The 25062-nt window shown below is 42.6% G+C and overlaps 2 protein-coding genes across 3 annotated transcripts; one reads left to right on the top strand and one right to left on the bottom strand.

The window, feature by feature from the left end:
- Window positions 1–165: 165 nt before the first annotated feature.
- Window positions 166–12276, top strand: LOC106611711 (cleavage stimulation factor subunit 2). 2 transcript variants are annotated; one of them, XM_014212207.2, is made up of 14 exons: window positions 166–300; window positions 1768–1846; window positions 2399–2568; window positions 2866–3002; window positions 3190–3309; window positions 3525–3647; window positions 3885–3984; window positions 4741–4800; window positions 7873–7972; window positions 10190–10686; window positions 10885–11009; window positions 11088–11162; window positions 11473–11618; window positions 11955–12276. In XM_014212207.2, the coding sequence occupies exons 1-13, from the start codon at window positions 219–221 to the stop codon at window positions 11593–11595; spliced, it is 1791 nt and encodes a 596-aa protein (XP_014067682.2). In that variant the 5' UTR covers window positions 166–218; the 3' UTR covers window positions 11596–11618; window positions 11955–12276. The 2 variants fall into 2 exon arrangements, with proteins under 2 accessions (XP_014067682.2, XP_014067684.2); XM_014212209.2 differs by lacking the exon at window positions 4741–4800 and having other exon boundaries at window positions 167–300.
- Window position 12277: 1 nt separating this feature from the next.
- LOC106611713 (cytochrome b-245 heavy chain) lies at window positions 12278–23797 on the bottom strand. Its single transcript, XM_014212211.2, has 13 exons — window positions 23528–23797; window positions 23133–23228; window positions 22768–22878; window positions 22415–22499; window positions 20577–20722; window positions 17319–17500; window positions 17102–17228; window positions 16895–16987; window positions 16546–16787; window positions 16144–16306; window positions 15734–15880; window positions 15500–15624; window positions 12278–15327 (listed from the first exon to the last, which is right to left on the bottom strand). Exons 1-13 carry the CDS (start codon window positions 23570–23572, stop codon window positions 15201–15203), a joined length of 1689 nt encoding a protein of 562 aa, XP_014067686.1. The 5' UTR covers window positions 23573–23797; the 3' UTR covers window positions 12278–15200.
- Between the last annotated feature and the right edge of the window lie 1265 nt (window positions 23798–25062).

Here is a 25062-nt window from a genome sequence, read left to right as displayed (position 1 = left end):
CGTTTATACAGTACTTTTATTGAAATCGTTTATTTTATCTGGACAACCCTGGAAACCTTTAGCTCCTTTCATTCATTATATCAATGACTCCTCACTGCAAGGAGAAATGAAGGATGCGTTTGAAAATAGGTATTCAAACGAGGCCCACTCATAAACCGGATGGTGTTACACTTTAAAGTGTAGAATTTCCGCTTGTTACACCGTTATCATTCCCGAAAATGGCGACTTTAGCAGCTGCTGCTGTTGTTGCTGCCGCTGGCAGAGATCCCGCTGTTGACCGTTCATTGCGCTCTGTCTTTGGTACGTTTATTTATAGAGTAATACTAGTTGTTTCAAAAGTGTATATATATATATATGTCGGAGAATAAGTTAGTACTTGTGTGACCGCTAGTCTAGCGAGCTGGCTAGTTTGCAAAAAGCGCTACAGTAGCGTTAGCTAGCTTCCTTTAGCCAACGCGTTTTCACTAAAATGTTTCCAAGATCTGTATCAACATTATTTTTATAGTATGCCTCACGTTAGCTAAACTATTAATCTCTGTCAGTACCACGAAACCTTAGCCAGAATCAGGGTTGACGGGAGACGTTGACATTATATGGCGATTCCTCTAAAACCCATGATCTAGTTCACACGAAACTGTGGCTAACTACACATGTAAGGTAATCAGTCAATTGAAATTAATTTATTAGGCCCTAATCTCAGGATTGCACATGACTGGGCAGGGGAGGGCATAGCCATGGGTGGGCCTGGGAGAGCATAGCCATGGGTGGGCCTGGGAGGGCATAGCCATGGGTGGGCCTGGGAGGGCATAGCCATGGGTGGGCCTGGGAGGGCATAGGTCCACCAACTGGGGAGCCAGTCCCAGCCAATCAGAATGAGTTTTTTTTCCCACAAGGGCTTTATTACAGACAGAAATACTCCTCAGTTTCATCAGCTGTCCTGGTGGCTGGTCTCAAACGATCCCACGGGTGAAGAAGCTGGATGTGGAGGTCCTGGGCTGGCGTGGTCACACGTGGTGTGGTCTGTGGTTTTTAGTCCGGTTGGATATACTGCCAAATTCTCTAAAATGACATTGGAGATGGCTTATGGTAGAGAAATGAACATTCAATTCTGTGGCAACAGCTCTGGGGGATATTCCTGCAGTCAGCATGCCAATTGCACGTGCCCTCAACTTGAGACATCTCTGGCGTTGTGACAAAACTGCACATTTTAGTGGCCTTTCATTGACTCCTGCATAATGTGCACCTGTGTAATGACCATGCTGTTTAATCATCTTCTTGATATGACACACCTATCGGGTGTGTTTGCAAATGAGAAATGCTCACTAACAGGGAAGTAAACAAATTTGAGCGAAATAAGCTTTTTGTGCATATGGAACATTTATTTCTGAGATATTATTTCAGCTCATTAAACATGGGACCAACACTTTTTGTTTATTTTTGTTCAGTATAGTTAGTTTGCTAACACAGGTTTACACTTAGCTAGCTAGTTATATATCTTGCTAATAGTGTCATAATAGTCTTGGTCATAATTATATCACATAGCTAGCAGTGCTGTCTGCACCAGGTTTCACAGACAACAGTAACGGGAACTAACAGGTCTGGCGCTTCCAACATCGTTAACTAGCCAAAGTCCTGCGATCCAAGCTGTGTACCCAATTTTTTTTGGTTAACATTTATTGTTATCTAGGTACCAAGGATTCTTGTATTCTATAAGTTTCTCCACAACTCAGTCAAATTGCTGACTGGAACTCTTACTCAATTTCCCAGTGGGAAACATTCCATATGAGGCCACAGAGGAGCAACTGAAAGACATTTTTTCAGAAGTCGGTCTCGTTGTCAGCTTTAGGTAAGTGAGCAGTTTTAAATTGTCACTCTGTCTCCTTTTTACCCCACTAAACACCTGATTTAGCCCCCAAAATATATTTACCAGCCTTCTGGTTGGCCTATTTCTGAGAAACTTCCCATCACCGAAGGAGACTCTATAATCTGGAAGGCCTTACCAGTCGGTATGAGTTATATGATGTGTGAACTACGGTAAAATAAAAGTTCAAATCAGCATTTTACGAAACGGGCGCTCACAAGTCCTGGTTCTCCGTAGTAGTTGCTAGGGCGAGATTAATGCGCTATCTCAGATTTTTGTAAACTCTGGAAATGTTGGATATAAATGCTTATTTTCACACGTTATAACCTGTACCAACTGGTAAGGTATTCCGGATGGTAATTTGCCTTCTGTGACAGGAAAAGTTTATCGGAAGTAGGTAAACCAAAGAGCCGGTAAATGTTTTTGGGGATACAGGACCTAGCCTTCAGCGACATGAGCCCAGGTCTCCCCCGGAGGGAAGGGGCTAGCTTTTATGATACCTGTGAAAATGGTTTGTAAGCCTAGGCTCTCTTCTAGGTTGGTGTATGATAGGGAGACAGGCAAGCCGAAGGGATATGGCTTCTGTGAGTATCAGGACCAGGAGACGGCCCTCAGTGCCATGCGGAACCTGAACGGAAGAGAGTTCAGCGGCCGAGCTCTCCGTGTCGACAATGCTGCTAGTGAGAAAAACAAAGAGGAGCTCAAGAGTAAGTATCCACTGCTGCGCACTATTAACCACGCTGCAGCGCGCTATTAACCACGCTGCAGCGCGCTATTAACCACGCTGCAGCGCGCTATTAACCACGCTGCAGCGCGCTATTAACCACGCTGCAGCGCGCTATTAACCACGCTGCAGCGCTCTATTAACCACGCTGCAGCGCACTATTAACCACAAAGAGAATTTGAAGAGCGGATGGGCCATGTTTTGCTGCTTCTCAATAATTGGTAGAGATGTTAGCTTTCAGCATAACTCTTAGGACATATCTTCTGTTGTCATCCCCCAGGTTTGGGGACAGGAGCCCCCATTATTGAGTCTCCCTACGGGGACAACATCATGCCAGACGAGGCTCCGGAGTCTATTAGCAGAGCTGTGGCCAGTTTGCCCCCAGAGCAGATGTTTGAGCTCATGAAACAGATGAAGGTGAGTCTGTTCTCTCTGACTCTATGCACAGTGACTGCTGCTGTTTTCCCAGTATCCTTATATTGAGATTGTATATAATCACATTATAGCAGGACAGTCAATGCTCAGACGGTCATTTGTGGATAATCCAAAGACAAATGAATTGGAATACATTGGACTCACATTGTGGTGTAATTACCCCCTCCAGCTGTGTGTGCAAAACAGTCCCCAGGAGGCCAGGAACATGCTGTTGCAGAACCCCCAGCTGGCCTTTGCTTTGCTGCAGGCCCAGGTTGTCATGAGGATCGTAGACCCTGAGATTGCCCTGGTGAGACTTGGTTATTCTGAAGTATTGTTCAACTTGGGGTTAGATGGAAGCATCAGTGTTGTGGATGTCTTACTGACTTTAGAGCATAACTGGTCAGATGCTTTTCTCTTTGAGCATGAAGTCTTCAGAGCTGATATTGGTCGCACATGTTCTCGTCGAGAGAGGTGTCAACGTGTAACCTGGATGTTCCTTTGTTTGTTTGACCCCTGCTGCAGAAAATGCTTCACCGTCAAACCCCGGTGCAGCCATTAGTTCCCAACAGTCAAGCTGGAGCTGTGCCAGTGGCCAACCAGCCTATTCCCCCGGCCAATGCTCCAGTCTCCCAGTCACAGCCCATGGTGAATCCACTTTGCAGACACCTTCACACACTGTCATATAGCTAGCAAAATTGTGTCATTTAAATAGAATTTAGATCAACTTAAGTCATCTGGCTGTTTTCTACATCTATTAGATCAACCTACACAATCTCTAAAGCTAAATCTAGGATCCACATTTAATATTTATTTTTTGATAATTGTTACATGATGCAAGTCTGCTGTTCCCTGTGCTAATGTCTGGTTGTGTGTGCTGGTCAGCCGGGCATGCACATGAACGGAGCTCCTCAGATGATGCAGCCCCCTCCCATGGGTGGGGGACCTGGGCCCATGCCAGGACAGGGACCTGTGGGACCACCAGGTAAGGAGACACACACGCACAGCCTCTCTGTATCTGGAAGTCAAAGGAGCACCCCTGTTGTGTTTCCCTTTGCCATTTCACCCCAGGCGGGATACAGCCACCTATGAGAATTCCTCAGGGAGGTCCCGTTCTTATCGTTAGGGGACAAGGTAATCTAACATACCTGTGTCTACAATTAAGCTATTTAAAAAAATATATATAATTGGCATCGCCATCCACCCACCCACCCATCCATTCCTGGTCAGCGTCCCAGTGCTTCAATTGAAATATTTTCCAATTAAGTCTTTGCTTTGAAACACATTTTGCCCTCTGATTTTATTTTCATGTCTTCCTTTTCTCCATTGCTCTTTGTTGACACTAGGTGGCAGTGGGAACTAGTGGTTGAAGAGCTTCAGACCTGGGGTTAACTCAGGTGTCAGAAATGCTCATAGAATTGCCATTAGAAATATAACGTAATGGATCAGATATGATTGTCCAACTATGTAGATATCAATGAGACTTTGGGCGGGGGGTACTACTGAGGTATATTTCTTTCTGCAATACATTTGTTTAAATTTTCACCACTAAATGCACCTCATCCACTTCAGCCATCCATATCAGTTACAATTTAGCGCTGCTTTCTGTATGCTCTGAACTGTTGCTATGAAGTCTGGTCTTCTCTCTGTCAGTGTGACATGTGATGGTGTGCTCCTATGTGTTGCTGCTTTGCTCTCTGAGTTGTGTGTCTCCTGTTCTTTTCACTTAATGCTGGCTCAGGAAACCTCCAGCACTCTCCCGTAGGATCATCTGGGCAGGCTGCTATCGAGCGACCTCAAGGTATCACCCTAACCCTAGGCTCCGGCCTGCCTCCCGAGACTCCAGCCAGGCCAACAGGGCTGTTATGATCTGGCTACAGCCTGACGACCGGGGCTGGAGCGCTCTTATGTCTTATATTTGCTATGTAAAACACAAGGAACTTTTGAGGGCAGAAGTTGCACGTCGAACTTGAGGAACATCTCACAAGAGCAGTAGTTGAGTAGGCATCCTGTCAGAATAAATGCATTTAGGTCATTTATAAATGTTTTATTAATCTGACTGGTCATGCATAGGGCTGTTGCGGTGACCGTATTACCACCACACCGGCTGTCACGAAGGCAGTCAAATTCCATGTGAATTTGGTGATTAGGCATCTCCAAGCTCTGATGCTGCTGGACATTAGTAGCATACCAAACTTGCTAACTGCCTGGTTCTCAGCACTCTATTGTCCCTCTAATCACTGTGACATCAATGCAAATGTGATCGAAAATCGCTTGATGAGAGTTCATGTTGCACAACATTTCTATAGGCTATGCAATTGTGTGAGAAAACAGAGTGATGACCTCTAGTAAAGAGAGGAGGATTCAATCAGCTTTCTATAGGCTAGGCCCACTATATTATTTTTTAACTTTCCTAATATTAAGCAAATTGCTTATTATCATGATTTATGAACCACAGGAAAAGCATCCTCCATTCACTATTAAAGTCCATAGATGACATACATTTTTTTCCGCTGCCCCTGTTTTGATACAGGTGCATAATGGTCCATTCTAAAAAATATATTTAAAAAATTATAATAATTCACACTGTATATGTAAAGTGAGATTAAATCAAGATTAGTCTGATGGGTGACAATATTAGCCTATCACTTGTGAATTATATATTATCACCTGTGAATGATGCCCATCATAAGAAACAATGCCTTTTTTTCTCGATTAAAAATATGTATAAAACAGTCTTCCGAATCATAGTTGCACACCTCATGTAGCCTAACCCATGGGCCTTTATGTTTGGTTAAGGTTTGTATCACAACAAAAGTGGCCAAAAAACGTCTTAAAATTAAGCACCTTAGGCTCTACACCCCTTGTAAAGCGGATTAACTGGCATACATAAGCAGCGCGTGAGTTTAAAGTTTGGGGAAGATAATTTTCACCATTTAAAAATTCACCTTTTTATAATAAAAGCATTACATGCATAATTGCATTTGCGGTCACTTTTGATAAGTGTTTTCCTGCTAATGGAATATTCGCGTTTATAGCCTACTACCATGTGCGCTTATAGTGTGAAGAAATAGCCTAATAGTTTATCAACATTTTAAGCTAAACGTTTTGATCTGGGCGACATTGCGTAAAAAAAGGTTTTGGGATGCTAGTGGTTGTATCAAGTTGAGATCTATTGCATCCCACAACTGTCCCAGACTGTTTGGAATATTTATTTCTCACACAGAATAGAATAGGTCGTCTTTTTTGTATTATGGGGATAGTAGATTGACATAGGCTAGTGCTTTTACTGTTCGTTAGGCCTTCCGGTGTTGGCTGACAAAGTAAATGTGGACAGTTCTTACAAAATCTTCAATATGCACCTCGGAATTGGATAAGGACGCGCGCAGTTGCGTCCCGGATGTCTGTCATTTGTTGCCTGTGAGAAAGACCCGATCACGCGAAGGAGAGCGATGTGAGTGAGAGGTGATTCGGAGCGCAGGGAGAAGGGCACAACGGCCACTGGCGGCAAAAGTCATGTTTTTTTTTTTAGGGTGCATTACGGCCACAAAGGGGATGCCGCAGTGAAATTTTAGGCAAGTGCTTGTCAGATTGTGAATGAGTGACTGATGTTTGTACACCCTGCCCCAAAAAAACAAAGTAGAGCTCATGCCTATCAAGCGACCTTTTCCAAATCCTCATGAGTCGCATCATGCAGCCTTACAAAGTATAAACAATCTAAACGTTTGTATCGCAACTAAAGTTACATTAATAACTTTAAATTAAGCATATGAGTACCTATTTATTTGTTAACCACTCAACACAGAATAGCACATCGCACTCCCTCAAATCGTTTTGGAGAAAATATCCTTTCTATTTTATTCAGCGTTGTTCAATTGTGTTCTTCATACTATAAAATAATGGCATGGAATTCTAAGAAAATCTTGTCTGCTAAATGAACTAGTGTAGTCCACACCCATATGGCATAGCCAGATCAGGACCTAACATAAGGACAACTGAGTATGCTATTCTGTTCTTCTGAAATAGACTACATTTTCTTCATATCATGTTTCTTTAGACCTGTCTAAAATAAATAATGGATTTATTGTGAAGGTGTAGGCTGGAATTACATGGATTTATTAGACTTTTTAAAATCTAGATGTTCCATAGATCTGTATCACTGGCTTGTAGGTTGTGTAGACGCTAAATATTATGTTAATTACCCGCCACAACCATAGTCATGTTACAGAAATATGCGTTTGCTTCAGGCTAACAATACCCATTGTTATTAAAACCTCTCATGTCATAGTTAGGGAGATGAGTTTGGTGCAACCGCAAATTATGACTGATTAGTCACAAGGTACAAGGGCGATTAATGATTTGATTGATTGCTGTAGTTGCACAATGTTCCTAAGAAGGTCCGTATGAACAAATATATTTTCCATTTGGAGGAATAGGATTAATGCATTTCTTCTAGCACGTATCTGTGTTGTAGACGTTGACCTGCTGTTTTTGTAATTGCATGAGGACACCCCCGTGGTCTGTCTTATGTCACTAACGCATCTTCTGTTGACGTGACCAGACGTACAAGACACAAGTAGGCAAACCACTTGAATGCAGATAATTTTCGAAAGATGTGCCGTGCTCCTTTTGTGCGAGACCTCCCTCTTTGGTAGAGTACTACCCTGTTCCGCTGTCCCTCGGTCCTCTCCCTGTCTGTGGTGTGATCATGAGCGGTGTCGCTGCTGTGGTTAGTGTGACCTGTAGTGTCTGTCTGTAGTGTGACCTATGGGAGGGATGTGATATGACCATAGAATGAAGCATTACGGTCTAGTGAGTGATGTGGTGTCCCTCGTACATGTCTATGTTTGACTGATGTGTGTTCCCCCCTCAGGACCAGGTGGTATCCCTCCCAGAGGCCTGCTTGGCGATGGCCCCAACGACCCCAGAGGAGGAACCCTGCTCTCTGTCACAGGAGAGGTCATCGAACCCAGGTGAGGGAAGAGTCGTCCTTATGCTAGTCGTCCTTATGCTAGTCGTCCTTATGCTAGTCGTCCTTATGCTAGTCGTCCTTATGCTAGTCGTCCTTATGCTAGTCCCTACCTGGCTATGCCATATGGCTGTAGGCTACACTAGTTCATTTAGCAGGCAAGATTTGCTTAGAATTCCAGTGGCATTTTATAGTAACAACAATAAAATTGAACATAGTGTGCACATGCGGCTATTCTGTGGTTAACAAAGAAACAGGTCCACCTACATGCTAAATGTATAGTTACTTATGTAACTTTAGTTGTGATATGTTTTGATTCCTAATACATTATAAGGCTGCATGTTGCGACGAATGGTGATTTTGAAAAAAGTGTCATGAAAGGAAAGCACTTCGCACTGTTTCTTTTGAAGGCTGCACCCACTGCATCAGTCTCTCATTCACAATCTGACAAGCACTTGATAATATTCCCATGCAGTATTCTCAATTTTAATCTGGTCTTTACATTAGCCAACTATTGTGTGGAATTATTTTAGATTTAGTGGCCATCCCCTAAAAAAAAAATTCTATAGCCTGCACTCGAATAGAGGTTACCTGCAGTTACTTTTTCAATATGCTAGGTAGGCTACACCGTTTTGTCATTCTGAATGTAATAAATATAGCAGCATGAGAAAGCTGGGATCCACTTATTATATTAGTGGCTATTCAAAACTGTTTTCACATGCGTTTGTGCAATGATTGGCTTATAAGCACACATTTCACTAGGCTCTGTAGGCTATGGGCTCTCAATTGGGATCTTGGGCCTATAGGCTACTGGTGTGTTCAAGACATCTGGGAACAGTACAAAAAAAATGCATGAAATGAACTGTATTCACTACTGTAAGTCACTCTGGATAAGAGCGTCTGCTAAATGACTAAAATGTAAATGTGGAACTCTGGGGAAAATAAGAGGTCAAACCCTGACGTCTGTGATCTTCAGGTCGGACCTATAGAAAGAGGCCGAGTTCCCAAGTTGAAATTCCGAGTTGGATGACCCCAGTTGTCTTGAACGCACTGAAGTCTGAGATTTCCTAGTTGTTTTGAAAGCAGCCTAATGTCCATTGCTCGTGTTTCTTGACCCAAGCAAGCCTCGAGAGCTAATTTCATCATAGCGCTTGGTTTTTGCGACTGCACTTGAAGGAAACATTCAAAGTTCATGTCTTAAAGTAATGATGGACTGTTCTCTTTGCTTATTTGAGCTGTTCTTGCCATAATATGGACTTGGTCTTTTACCAAATAGGGCTATCTTCTGTATACCACCCCTACCTCGTCACAACACAACTGATTGGCTCAAATGCATTAAGAAGGAAATAAATACCACAAATTAACTTTTAACAAGGCACACCTGTTAATTGAAATGCATTCCAGGTGACATCATGAAGTTGGTTGAGCGAATGTCAAGCGTGTGCAAAGCTGTCTTTAATAAGGCAAAGGGTGGCTATTTTTTAAGAATCTCAAGTATAAAATATATTTTGATTTAACACTTTTTTTTGTTACTACATGATTCCATATGTGTTATTTCATAGTTTTGATATCTTCACTATTATTCTACAATGTAGAAAATATAAAAATAAAGAAAAATCCTTGAATGAGTAGGTGTCCAAACTTTTGACTGGTACTGTAAGTATTCACTCCCCTGAGTCAATACTTTGTATACCAAACAAAAATGTAAATGCAACATGTAACAATTTCTATGATTTTACTGATTTACAGTTCATATAAGGAAATCAGTCAATTGAAACTTTTGACTGGTACTGTATGTAGTAGGTCTAGCCTATAGAAAGCTGATGGATCCTCTTTTTAATAGAGGTCATCAAAACTCTGTTTTCTCACGCCATTGCAGAGCATAGCCTATAGAAATGTTGCACAACAGGAACACTTTATTCCATGCATCAACTAGCTGAGGTGCTGGCTCTCGCTGTGCAACAGGTCATCCTATTACTCTGAATGCCAGGGCTCTCGTGTTTTTGATTTGATTTTCAATTTAATTTGTTTTGAAGTCGGTGATTAGAGAGACAATAGAGCGCTGAGTACCACGCGGTAATATGGTCACCATAACAGCCCTAGGGAAAAGCCATAGACTCAGAAGCACCGTTGTGTAGATCGTCATTTGAATTAATCTGTTGTATTCTTATAGCACCTCTCAATGTCTGAATGACTCTTATTCCATGTTTTTTGTGTCCAGTCGAGGAGGAGGCTTCATCGGGGCCCCCCCACCACACCAGGGGCCCCCCATGCACATGAACCAGATGGCTGGCGGGCCTCCTCTGGACATGAGGCCGCCCCATGACATGAGGGGACCCCCCATGGGTGAACCCAGGGGCATGATGGGAGAGCCCAGGGGACCCCCCATGGGCGAACCCAGGGGCATGATGGGAGAGCCCCGGGGACCCCCCATGGGCGAACCCAGGGGCATGATGGGAGAGCCCCGGGGACCCCCCATGGGCGAACCCAGGGGCATGATGGGAGAGCCCCGGGGACCCCCCATGGGCGAACCCAGGGGCATGATGGGAGAGCCCCGGGGACCCCCCATGGGCGAACCCAGAGGCTTGATGGGAGAGCCCCGGGGACCCCCCATGGGTGAACCCAGAGGTATGATGGGAGAGCCCCGGGGACCCCCCATGATGGAACAGCGGGGACCCCCCATGATGGAGCCCAGGGGACCCCCCATGGAGAACAGAGGTAACCAAATCACAGTATTAACTAGTCCAATTAACAACTTTTTTTTTCCTCTCTTAGCAGACATTTTATAAGAAGCATTTTTGCCATCATTTAGAACTGTATGTACAAAACAGGTGGACAAGCGCCTGTGCTTAGACTAGTTAAGTCTGATCAGCAATGAATGAGTAACCTGGTGAGGAATGGCTGTTGTTTCTCAAGGTCGGGACCCCCGAGCGGTGGACCCCCGTGGACCAGTGTCGGGCCAGAGGGTTCCCACTGCACAAGGAATGCAGGGCCCCCCCCCTCACTCCATGAATACTAATGCCCCTCCACCTGCCAGACCGGTACAGCCTACCTACAGCTAAGTCTTTACTACATTAGATGCTATATCAATAAAACTGCTCTAATAACTGTTTGTTCAGGGTCCTGGTGTGCCACAGTCCGGCGGTAGCTTCAGCCCAGGGCAAAGCCAGGTGACCTCACAGGACCATGAGAAGGTGGGTGTGGCTTGTCACTGGTTCACAATGACATCAAAATGCCTGGGTAGATGGTAAAAGATAATGGCTGATTATCTGCGGTCTAGAGAAACTGGACTTTCAAGATTGACAAGGTCTGCACTAGATTCTGTAGTTATTCCATGGAAAAATCTGAACATTTTCCTTGTAAACTAGTTTTAGCTGATAACTATTTTTAAAGATTGGACTTTCCATCTGCATCATGCTTTTTGCAGTCTTTTGTTCTCACATTACTGTTATTATCTGATCTGAGAGCAGTGTGGTTCACCAGTCTGTCTATGATGTTCTTCAGGCCGCCTTGATCATGCAGGTGCTGCAGCTGACCCCAGAACAGATCGCCATGCTGCCCCCAGAACAGAGGCAGAGCATCCTCGTCCTCAAAGAGCAGATCCTGAAGACCACCGGGGCACCCTGAATACCCACACCCATAGGCTCAAGGTAACACATGGGGTTTGTTCACAAAGATGTAACGTTGCAGAACGTTCAGATGGAACTGTATGATGTAGAACATATATGATAGACAGGGCATTGTGGCAGCGCTAGTCGTTGCATTTCTATCTGAACAATTCAGGACAATTTTACATCACTGAATATACCATTGGGTTCTCAAGTGGGGTAATTCCCCCTTTCCATGACGAGTGATGCAAGATTCCGTTTTCCTTGATCAAGCGGTCTGTCTTCTCAGTGGAGATGTCAGCATGTTTTGCATTGTGGCTCAGTTGTGGAACACCCTCTAATTAATCTACACGTGATCTCCATGGTTGTGTTTTCAAGACTGTCACAGGACCCCAACATCCCTGTCCCCCTGTAACCTCGACGTTGGATTGATCAGAAGACGTCACCTCACTTCAAACATTTTGTAGATTGTTTTTTTTGTATTATATGTTGTTTTTTTAAAATGGAAGTCTGAAGTGAGTGTTAGTGATTTGAAGAATGTCTGTTATTCTTTTGAAGGGGAACACTTCATAGTCAGTTCAACTGAGAGAAGTGTTGCTGGATGTTACGTGATGCCCAACCCTTTTCATTTTGTGGCTGGAACCTGTTGCCTGTCGATATTTGTTGAATTAAATAAACATTTCAAAAGATACTGTTCACACATTTTTGCATTACTGTATTTTATTCAGATGAGATGTTGGTATGTACAGAAGAGGATTAAAGTGTCATTGTAGACTACAAAGTCATCTATTTGCTTATAAAAGAAACAGAAACAATACAAAAAAGAATGTGAAATAATTGTGCAGGGTCAGGGGGAACAGGGAGTTTTCCCTGTTACATAATTGTAAGGGAAGTATCTTTTGTACACTTCATAATAACATCATTCCTATCTGATCTAGAACACATTCCCTGGCTGACTGGCAATGCCTCACCTTCCTTTCCTTCCAGTCAGGTTGTCATTTACAAGGAAATGGAGATTGATCATACTATAGGGCTTTAATGTAGGAGTATTGTTTCCTTTTTGTGGCCACACCCCTTGAAAGCATAAAACAACGCTTAAGGTGGGTGTATCAGTTATCTTGCCCAGGCTACCATTTCTGTAAAAGCAAATTAACAGTTTTCGGTACATTGGCAGTGTACATTTTGTTACACCCCCATAAAGTAGTATAGAAATTGCCCCCAAGAAGAGTGACTTTGATTTCTCTGCTATCTAGAGATCTTATTTCCCTTATCAAAATATCCAATATTTAGATAATGTGGGGGGGCAAACAAAATCCAATGGTTGGCCTGGGCCACATGTATAACACCATTCCATCACAGGTAACCTACCAAACCACTCCCTACACTTTAGTGAATATCTTACTCATCCATGTGTCATTTAATGGCAGTCATTTTAACAAGATGAGCTATTCTGTACAAAGGTCTTCGATTAATAACAGTAAGTGACTTCATACATCATGATTCATTGTGAAAAGCGGGAAGCAAAGGAGCCAGCCAATCCCTGAGTAGTGCTGCTATAACAAAGCTTTTGTCTCTGTGTGCAAGGCTTGTTGGTTATCTGTGGAAGAGGTAGAATCCAAAAAGGTATTCAAGTGCCGAAACCCACCCATATAGTCACTGAGGCAGCCAGCTTTCAGTCCAAGATTTATGCCCCCAACTTTTTGCAGACTTTTCTGAAAGGTATCAACTCCACCATGGCTTGTTGACCAAAGCCTGTAGGGAAACGAATGGGGTTTTTCTAGCTGGCTAGCCAGTTCAAATAATTACTAGAACATATCTGATGTTTTGAGTTTAACTGTAGCCAACTTTTTATTAACCATAACAGGAAAATTAACGCATTACAAAGTAATTATTTACAAGTATGGCGAGCTTCTAACTTACTGTTTGTCAGTGGTGTAAAGTACTTAAGTAGTACTTTCAAGTATTTTTATTTAAGTTGTTTTTTAGGGTATCTTTATTTTACTATTTATATTTTTGACTACTTTGACTTCACTGCAATCCTAATGACAATTATGTACTATTTACTCCATTTTCCCTGACACCCAAAAGTACGTGTTACATTTTGAATGCTTAGCAGGACAGGAAAATGGTCTAATTCACACACTTATCAAGAGAACATCCCTGGTCATCCTACTGCCTCTGATCTGGCGGACTCACTAAACACATGCTTCGTTTGTAAATGATGTCTGAGTATTGGAGCGTGGCCGTAGCTATCCGTAAATTTAAAAAACAAAACAATGCCATCTGGTTTGCTTAATATAAGGAATTAGAAATGTATTATTTTTGATACTTCAGTATATTTTCACAATTACATTTACTTTTGATACTTAAGTATATTTAAAACCAAATACTTTGAAACTTACTCAAGTTTTGACTTTTACTTAAGCCATTTTCTATTAATTAAGTTATCTTTACTTTTACTCAAGTATGACAATTGGGTACTGCTGTTTGTGAATGTGATCAAATGAAAGCAGTGCATTGTAGTTTGTCCTATCGGAGAAATTTAGATTTGGATCAATAGAGCGCAATAGTAGTGTTGTCTTTTGTAGGCACTAACAGAGGCTGAGTCCACCATGGCTCGTTGGCCAACACCTATGGGGAAATGTTTTGGGGGGGATAAATGCTGAAAATAAGGTCTGTGGTAAACACAGGCTTATGAGATCTTATACGTTTTGTTCAATGAGATAACCTTCATCAGCAAACATAAGTTTTTGTGAATTTTGAAGCATTTATGTAATAACAAAAATTATGACAAAGCACATTAAGGCTGCAAGATGCATAAAGGTCATGTTAACTGACTGATAATATATCATAGAACAAAATGTATAAGATCTTCTAAGCCTGTGTTAACCTCAAACCTCATTTCTGGCATTTATCCCAAAACCCTATTCTTTCCCCATTAATTTTCCGCATAGGAATGACTGAATGAACCAGAAGTTTAACAAAGATTATTAAAACTAACCCAAGATGAACCACAGCCTGTCATTTCCAATGGGACCAAATGAGTTATAGTGGGCAGAACAAGGAAGGAGGTGGGCAGAGCCAAGCACGAGCTTGCGAGATCCTATTGGTGCGTTCTAACAAACATTTGCATATTTCCGTTAGGGAACGCCTACTCTGTGAAGTGCGCGTGTGCAATAACTCAATTCACCTTTGCGCTCCTTCTAAACAACACCATTTTTTACAACTTTGGCAAAGGGTAAAATCTACAAAACTTAGTCCACTCAGTTCGTAACAGATTTGGAACATAAAACTGTGCTGAGATCAAATGTTTCATCGATGTGAAAATGCGAGAGAATGTCGGACAAAATCCATCTCATTCCATCTTCTCCCACTGCTAGCCACTGGGCGTGGAAATGCCAAGTTAAGAATATGTTCTTAACTGACTTGCCTAATTAAATAAAGGTCAAATAAAAAAATATATACTGTGAATCCTATGTGAAAGAAATATTAGACAACGTACCACGATCGGTCATCGTCCATTGTGTTCAGATGAATGGTCTAAAAACATCTATGTTGCCAACATTTTGGAAGACCAAAGATCCAGCTTTTCCTTCAAGAGGAGCAGATTAGACATTGTTTTGCTCAGAAGTTCTCCTTGTTGAAGTAGAATTTGGTCTTTCGGGGATCGACATCCGTGTATTTGACACATTTCTTTGACAAGACAGTAGCTAAGACTGCAGGGCCACACAAGAATGTGCCCACCACTGACCTGTGGACATTGATAAGAGACCAAAATATATAGTAATTTAGTCAATGTAGGGTACACACCAAGCTATATGTTTTAGAAGTAATACCACTGCTATTAACTACCAACTGCAATGTCCAAAATTGATTTATAAAGGGAATACTGTCATGTCAAAATGTGTTGTAAACAAACTTACGTCGGATTCTCTTTGCGCACTTGTTCAAACTCCTTATCCCAGTTGGGCCTGCCATAGTTTGTTTTCTGCTTCAAACCAGTGACCACATCTGTGTCCGCATCGGCATGAACCATCACATGGTTTGCCTATGGGGAAGAAAGATAGTGAACAGACGCTACCACAACAACTGCATGTCTCACAGTGGAATATGGTAATACAGATTGTTGGTGGGTGTATGTATGCTGCCTCACGTACATGGCTCTGATCCCATCCAGTGAGGTAGAGTTTGTAGGTGAGGAAGTTTCCCATGCCTCTTTCCTCCATCTCCCTCTCCAGCAGCTGCAGCAGATCTGCAAACCACTCAAAGGCATGCGTCTCTCTGCACAACCAATAGAAGTAGATCTGCAACCAGGAAGTAAACATGAGAATGTGATTTCAAACAAAGGCATGACATTTCATGCTGAGCATGAGCATGTTCACATAGAAAGAATCAAAGGTTTACATGACCCTTTACTTAAGAAACAAAAAATGCTTGGTGTCAGACAACATTCAGGTGCATCATGGAATCTTTCCACTTTGTAAACGTGCTAGACTGGTTAGCAGCGTTAAAGCTGTCTGGTTAGTCACTTCAATGGAAAGCCATAGAGTATCAATGTGTTCCCTACCTTTCTGGTGCGTAGCTTGGGGTTGGAGTCTTTGAATTTGTACCAGATGGACTTGAGGATGGAGGCGAAGGGGGTGACTCCAATGCCAGCGCCAACCAGCATGGCGACCTCGTAGTCAAACACATCCTCACTGGCCGTACCAAACGGTCCATCCACACCCATTCTGAGGGACAGGTCAAAGGTCAAGCACTGGCAAACAGGAAGGTAGGGCAGAAAGATTTGACCAGCTAAGCCTAATTCCTATGCATTCAGGAATGGTTTCCAATTTAAAATCTGTGCCTGTAACTTCGATTTATCACAGAAATCCTGCATTGATGCGCCTTATCCTTATCCACTGAGCTGAGGATCTTGCTGCTACAGTATAAGCCATTGTCTGCTTTTCTATAAAGAGGAGTAAATTACTTGGGTCCCTCAGCCCCCTCAGGAAGCTGCTCCACAATGCTGATGAGTTTCTGGGTCCAGTCGCCCACGGAGCGGATGTGCACACTGAAGAAGTCCTCCTCGGGGGCCGAGGTCATGGTGAAGGGGTGCCACTCCAGCTGGGAGATGGCTGGGCAGTTGAGGAAGACATACTGACCCACGTCCATCTTGAAACCGTTCTTCACCAGCTGCAGCTCCAACACTTTGGATGGTCGTATAACTATCTAAGAGAGGAGAGTTGTAGAGACAGATGTTGATTATCTGTTAATGGAATGGAAAACACAATTATTGTCAATTACAAAGAAAAGTTACTTGTTACTACAGTGCACACCTTTCTGTATTTGACGGTCTGCATGTAGCGGATGAAGCGCAGCAAGCGCTCGCACACATAGAGGATCATGGGACCGATCACCCACATCCAGGTCTGTAGGGACAAGGGAACACAGGATATACAGTTTCAGAGACAATTCTCTTACCATGAGGCCTGGGATTCACAGAAGTTATTTTTGGTTGTAGGTGTCAATGAGGAATCTCTTACCTGTGGGAACCCCCCTGCAAACTGGGGAATGGGACACTCCTGAATCTTCCCCCAGTCATCTATTCGATCTTTACAGAAGGTGGCATTATGTGGTGGATTGGTGGTGGTCTGACTTCGCACGATGCGTCTGTAGACAAAGGACAAGGCCATTTACTCTTGATCCAAAACAAATATTTCTACATGAAATTAACAGGAGCTGGGACTGAGAGAGTCTTACCCAGCTCCATGGATGACCAGCCCAGCGAAGAAGACGATGAAAAGGTGGTGTGTGAACCAGAAGACCTCGAAGTAGCTGCGCCTGATGACCTCCATGGATGAGGTGATCATGAGGATGAGTGACAGCGTGATGATTACGCCTGTGATCCCCGCAATGGTGGTGAACACCAGGAGGGTCGGCGTCTGAGACAGAAGGAGCCAATCAGAATACACCCAAGTCAGTCACATGACCTCTATGCCTATATAAGGCATCTAAAATTACTCTGTGCCAGGAGTTTCTTCTGATTTCTTCTGAAACTCCTGGCACAGAGTAATTTTAGATGTCTATATATACTGCTCAAAAAAATAAAGGGAACACTTAAACAACACATCCTAGATCTGAATGAAAGAAATAATCTTATTAAATACTTTTTTCTTTACATAGTTGAATGTGCTGACAACAAAATCACACGAAAATAATCAATGGAAATCCAATTTATCAACCCATGGAGGTCTGGATTTGGAGTCACACTCAAAATTAAAGTGGAAAACCACACTACAGGCTGATCCAACTTTGATGTAATGTCCTTAACCTGTTATGGCTAGGGGGCAGTATTTTCACGGCTGGATAAAAAACGTACCCGATTTAATCTGGTTACTACTCCTGCCCAGTAACTAGAATATGCATATAATTATTGGCTTTGGATAGAAAACACCCTAAAGTTTCTAAAACTGTTTGAATGGTGTCTGTGAGTATAACAGAACTCATATGGCAGGCAAAAACCTGAGAAGATTTCATGCAGGAAGTGGCCTGTCTGACAAGGTGTCGTTCTTCTTGTCTCTGTTTATTGAAGAGTGAGGATCTTAGCTGTCCCGTGACACTTCCTACGGCTGCCATAGGCTCTCAGAAGGCGGCAAAATGCTGAATCGTGGCTTTGCAGGCTCTGGCTGAAACAAAGTAGCGCGTTTGGGTAGTGGCTGGTTACAGTACTGTGAGACTCAGGCTCGTGCCCGCGTCGACCGAAAGCTTTGTTTTCTTTCCTCTGTTTAGCTAAATGGACATTCCCGGTCGGAATATTATCGCTTTTTTACGAGAAAAATGGCATAAAAATGGATTTTAAACAGCGGTTGACATGCTCGATTGCACAAAGGAGTTCTGTATCTATAATTCTTAATATAATTAATATGTTTTTTGTGAACGTTTATCGTGAGTAATTTAGTAAATTCACCGGAGGTTTGCGGGGGGTATGCTAGTTCTGATAGTTTTGATATAAATATGAACTTGATTGAACAAAACATGCATGTATTGTATAACATAATGTCCTAGGTGTGTCATCTGATGAAGATCATCAAAGGTTAGTGCTGCATTTAGCTGTGGTTTTGTTTTTTGTGACATTATATGCTAGCTTGAAAAATGGGTGTCTGATTATTTCTGTCTGGGTACTCTGCTGACATAATCTAATGTTTTGCTTTCGCTGTAAAGCCTTTTTGAAATCGGACAGTGTGGTTAGATAAAGGAGAGTCTTGTCTTTAAAATGCTGTGAAATAGTCATATGTTTGAAAAATTGAAGTTTTTGTATTTTAGAGGAATTTGTAATTCGCGCCACGCCTATCATTGGATATTGGAGCAGGTGTTCCGCTAGCGGAACGTCTAGATGTAAGAGGTTAAAACAAGTCAAAATGAGGCTCAGTAGTGTGTGTGGCCTCCACGTGCCTGTATGATCTCCCTACAACGCCTGGGCATGCTCCTGATGAGGTGGCGGATGGTCTCCTGAGGGATCTCCTCCCAGACCTGGACTAAAGCATCCGCCAACTCCTGGACAGTCTGTGGTGCAACGTGGCGTTGGTGGATGGAGCGAGACATGATGTCCCAGATGTGCTCAATTGGATTCAGGTCTGGGGAATGGGCGGGCCAGTCCATAGCATCAATGCCTTCCTCTTGCAGGAACTGCTTACACACTCCAGCCACATGAGGTCTAGCATTGTCTTGCATTAGGAGGAACCCAGGGCCAACCGCACCAGCATATGGTCTCACAAGGGGTCTGAGGATCTCATCTCGGTACCTAATGGCAGTCAGGCTACCTCTGGTGAGCACATGGAGGGCTGTGCGGCCCCCCAAAGAAATGTCACCCCACACCATCACTGACCCACCGCCAAACCGGTCATGCTGGAGGATGTTGCAGGCAGCAGAACGTTCTCCACGGCGTCTCCAGACTCTGTCACGTCTGTCACATGTGCTCAGTGTGAACCTGCTTTCATCTGTGAAGAGCACAGGGCGCCAGTGGCGAATTTGCCAATCTTGGTGTTCTCTGGCAAATGCCAAACGTCCTGCACGGTGTTGGGCTGTAAGCACAACCCCCACCTGTGGACGTCGGGCCCTCATACCACCCTCATGGAGTCTGTTTCTGACCGTTTGAGCAGACACATGCACATTTGTGGCCTGCTGGAGGTCATTTTGCAGGGCTCTGGCAGTGCTTCTCCTGCTCCTCCTTGCACAAAGGCGGAGGTAGCGGTCCTGCTGCTGGGTTGTTGCCCTCCTACGGCCTCCTCCACGTCTCTTGATGTACTGGCCTGTCTCCTGGTAGCGCCTCCATGCTCTGGACACTACGCTGACAGACACAGCAAACCTTCTTGCCACAGCTCGCATTGATGTGCCATCCTCGATGAGCTGCACTATCTGAGCCACTTGTGTGGGTTGTAGACTCCGTCTCATGCTACCACTAGAGTGAAAGCATCGCCAGCATTCAAAAGTGACCAAAACATCAGCCAGGAAGCATAGGAACTGAGAAGTGGTCTGTGGTCCCCACCTGCAGAACCACTCCTTTATTGGGGGTGTCTTGCCAATTGCCTATAATTTCCACCTGTTGTCTTTTCCATTTGCACAACAACGTGAAATTTATTGTCAATCAGTGTTGCTTCCTAAGTGGACAGTTTGATTTCACAGAAGTGTGATTGACTTGGAGTTACATTGTGTTGTTTAAGTGTTCCTTTTATTTTTTTGAGCAGTGTATATATATATTCCAATGGCCAATAGCTGATAGGGTAAAATCTATGGTGGAAAGCTATGTAGGGGGCTGTCAATGTTTTGACTTCTAGCTGAACCAATCCTCCCTTAACAATGTGTAAACTGATGTTTTAAACTGTAGTACTTTGTGTTTTAATTGTTTGAAACTTTAGGTACTGCTTTTTTGACCAGGTCTCTTGCAAAGGAAATGTTTAATCTCAATGAGACCAACCTGGTAAAATACAAATTAAATAAAATAAAAATGTTAAGCCGTACAGTGGTTGTAGAACGGATTGGGTTCAGGAAGGTGGTGTTTCCTGAGTCATCCAGGCTGGACAGGGCCGTGCTGAGGTCATCGTACTCTCCAAGCCTGCTATTATAGTACCACTCCACATTCAGCAAATGGGCAATGGTGTGAACAGCTGCACCAAAACAAGGAAAAGAAACAGCAACATTTCCATTAGGACATAGAATAGAGATTCATCATAGTTGGTCAACAGGATAATTCCACACCCAAATTTGACATCCATTTAGGACAATGAAGGTTAATTAGTTGGTCCCTGCAGCAATGTTCCAACATGTAGTGGAAAGCCTTCCCAGAAGAGTGGAGGCTGTTATAGCAGCAAAGGGGGACCAACTCCATATTAATGCCCATGATTTTGGAATGAGATGTTCGACGAGCAGGTGTCCACATACTTTTGGTCATGTAGTTTATCTTGAATAGTACATCTAAAGATACTGGAGGAATAATGTTCCCATGTTCTATCGAAAGTGTCACATACAGTGCTGTGAAAAAGTATTTTCCACCTTTGTAATTTTCTCTACTTTTGTATATTTGTGATACTGAATGTCATCAGATCTTCAACCAAAACCTGGTATTAGATAAAGGGAACCTGAGGGAACTGATAACACAACAATTACATACTTATTTCATTTATTTCATAAACAAAGTTATGTAACACCCATTGCCCCTGTGTGAAAAGTAATTGCCCCCTTACACACAATTAAGGCAAGTCATCCAGGTCCTGAGACAGCAAAGCATCCCCAAACCATCACACTACCACCACCATGTTTGACCGTTGGTGGAATGCAGTGTTTGATTTTCGCCAGGCATGATCCTGCCTCAGGATCTGGATGACTTGCCTTAATAGAAGAATCCATGAATTCTGCTCTGTATCAGATAATTCTACAGGAAAATGTCAGGCCATCTGTCTGTGAGCTGAAGCTAAAGGGCAGCTGGGTCATGCAGCAAGACAATGATTCAAAATACACAATCAAGTTTACATGAAAATGGTTAAAAAGCAACAACAATATATATGTTTTGGAATGGCCTAGTCACAGTCCAGAACTAATCCCAATTGAGATGTTGTGGCAGGACTTGCTTGAAAACCGACAAATGTCACTGAGTTACAGCAGTTCTGCATGCAAGAGTGGGACAAAATTCCTCCACAGCGATATGAGAGACTGATCAACAACTACAGGAAGTGTTTGGTTGGAGTCATTGCCACTAAAGGTAGCACAACCAATTATTGAGTGTACGGTGGCAATTACTTTTCACGTAGAGGCATTGAGTGTTTCATAACTTTGTTAATTAAATAAATAAAATAGATATATCTTTTTTGTTATATGTAAACTCAAGTTCCCTTTATTTAATACTAGGTTTTGGTTGAAGATCTGCTAACATTCAGTATAAAAAAATATGCAAAAGTAGAGAATCAGAGAGGGGGCAAATACTTTTTCACGGCACTGTATGTTTTCTAAAGGCTTGCCTGTTTCCTTTGTCCTTCTTGAGACAGACCTTGTGAGGGCTCTAGTCTCTTCCTGGCCAGGATTTTCCCATATAATACAATACACCCTAAGTCAATATTTAGCTTCAGTATCCCTTTATCTAGCATAAGTCAATGGGTCAAAAAGACAAAGATAGATTTATTATTGCATATGCCTTCATCACAATGAGAAAGTGTCATATTTTGTGGTGACTAAATAAAACTGGTAAATCTTGCATGTTTCATAAGTACTGTTGACTAAAATTGAGTAAAGTATTTATCTGTGCAAAAGGCTTCAGGTTAGGGGTTTTCAGCTGGTTATCTGACCAGCAAGCAAGTGTTCCATACCTGTCATCAGCCCAATCATGTAGGCCACCAGCTTGTGGAAACTGATATTTTTGTCCAGCTGTTTTCTCATAGTTCGCCCACAGCACTAAAACAGCAACACAAGAAAGTTGAAGAAAAATCATAATGAAGATTAGAATCAAAGTCAATTAAAGGCCATGAACCTTTATTATCTATTAGAAAACAATTCAACTATACAAGTCTGTTCCATTATAGGTTTCATCAGACAATATGACTACACAGTCATTTACAGAACACAGGGAATTACAGCCACAATATTCTCTGATGACAAATTAGACACTTGCACAATGAATGTCCCCACCCTCGGCCCAGCCCTTGGCACTAGAAAGTCTTACCATGAAGGAGCCGCGAATGAGAGACAGCAGGTTACGACACACGGGCAGCAGAATCAGCAGGCAGTTGAAGTTGAGGACGGCTGCAGGGGCTCTGGCCCAGGCCAATGCAGACTGAAAGCCCAAAGACACCCATGTCAACCTGTGTAATGTGTTATCCTATACATACTCTCGTTGACATATGTCCTATCATTAGGAATGGTGTAAGCTAAAGGTAGAACTCAATTAAAACTGCAATTATATAGTATTAAAAAACTCAACGGACATCAGAAAATTGGATACTTGTCCTATTTAAGTCAAATGCATGGATCATTGAGCACATACTATGTTTATACTACCTAAGGCCTAAATAATATGGTAAGACTCACCCCTAAGATGTGGCGTGTGTAGAAAAACTGATCCCCCAGGTCGTAGAAGAAATAGAACCAAAGGAACAGGAATATGTTGATGGCCATCCAGACCACCTGTAAATCCAGCGAGGAGGAGGTCATAACCCAAACAGCAGGATCGTGACTATTGTATGTTATTTAATTGTATTTATTACTCTTAAAAATAACATATATTTTAACGTTTCAGTAAGGCTAAACCTAGTTATATTATTTTGCGCATTTGGAGAGATATTGCGCATCTGGGTCATCACTCAGATGGGCTTTGTTTGGCAGTCCAGATAACAGCCCAAATAAATGTATCTCATTCATTTACATTATACAACAACTATAGCCTACATTGTCGAAGATGATTAAGGTAATAATCATGTTCTTACCAGTATGAAGGATGACAGTCCATGGTTAATGATCCAGTTGCCCATTTTGAAGGACTTTCGCCCTCCACCAGTGACGCTACTGGTCTTTACATCGTTACCTGTTGTTTTTATACAGCGTATGTTCACACCCCGCCTATTTAAAGTCAGCCACTAGTCCAAGTTATGACATGAGGAAAAGTACAGTCCATAAAATTGCATTACTCAAGGAGTAAAGTAATCCTTTGTGTTTGTTGAAAGCGAAATGTTAGCCTGCCATTCCTCACGTCTGTGGAATGAGGAAGAATTTAATTTTTTTGACTGAATGTAGCTGGCTCTTGGGCTCCAAGAAGAGGGCGGTTTTTTGGACAATTGAGAAAGAGCCAGTCCGCCCGACTATATCCATCTCTGTCTGCATCTATAGGCCTCACGTTAACTTTCCCATGGAAACTTTCATATGTTTTTTGGAAAGCAATATCAAGGGTACTAGTACATTTTTTAAAGACAAAATATGATTTATATTACATCATTTTAAAGTAATGTAACAACGCAGTGGTTAAGGCACTATCTTCATATATTCTATAATATAGGCCTACTTTCGAAAACAGTGGAGTACCGCAGTTTCGCGGGCCCAGCCAGGTCTGGTTTATCCCAATTGTTTTAGTGAAAGACGGACAATTTATGTCAGCCGAGCAAGTTGCTCTGTGGTTGTCCCATTAGGCAGGGGATTTTTTTAATACGTTTTTTACCTGTTACACTGGAATAGTAACTTTTGGTCAGGGTGAGCAGAGCGCGAGCCACTTTATCCTATTGCTCCAGCCGAGATACTGTACACTGGGCTGCCTGTGTAAACGCAGCCAAAGTGATAAATCAGTTGCGAAACGGTTTAATATGGGCTATGATGAAAACAGAGTTTTAAAGTCCTGGAAAAACACCTTGCCCTGTAGAGAGGATGTAAACCCTGTAAAACTGCATAAACCATGAACTTTTTTATATGAATTATATTTTAAAACTAGACTAACAGGGGACTTTCCATTACACAGGCAACTGTGATTAGTCAATAGAACTAACAGGGCTGTGCTTGCTTTAAGCAGGGTTGCATCATGTAGGCCCAGGAATGGGAATGGCCTGTGCCCAAAACCCTTAATTTGCATCCCTGTGTAGGCCTATATAGTCTAGCCTGTCATTACTATTTGTTGATTTGATTTATTGGTCAATCATTTTGAATTTAAAAGGCCTAGGTATCCTAGCCAACCGAAGTTTAAATATAAACCACATTTTATCACATTCACATTTTATCTTAACACAGATCAATTGGCTTAGGCTATAAATACAGTATGATTGATTTGCAGTGGTTTTCAGTTTTAAAAGCCCATCTGCCATAAATTGTCCGTCTTTCTCTTAAACAATGGGGATGAACCAGAAAGATAAGTTCCAGGCTAGGTCTACTGGAATTCCTTCCAGTTTTTCACCAACAAAACAAAACAACTCTCTCTCTCAGCTGGGCATCTTTAGAGCAGGCTCAACTTGTCCGACGGCTCAGTTCACTTGCCCCAGGC

Source organism: Salmo salar, chromosome ssa09 (genome assembly GCF_905237065.1).
Source record: "Salmo salar chromosome ssa09, Ssal_v3.1, whole genome shotgun sequence".
In the NCBI taxonomy this organism is placed as follows: Eukaryota; Metazoa; Chordata; class Actinopteri; order Salmoniformes; family Salmonidae; genus Salmo; species Salmo salar.
Note: the sequence above shows the minus strand (reverse complement) of the source record. Positions and strands in the feature narration are given on the sequence as shown.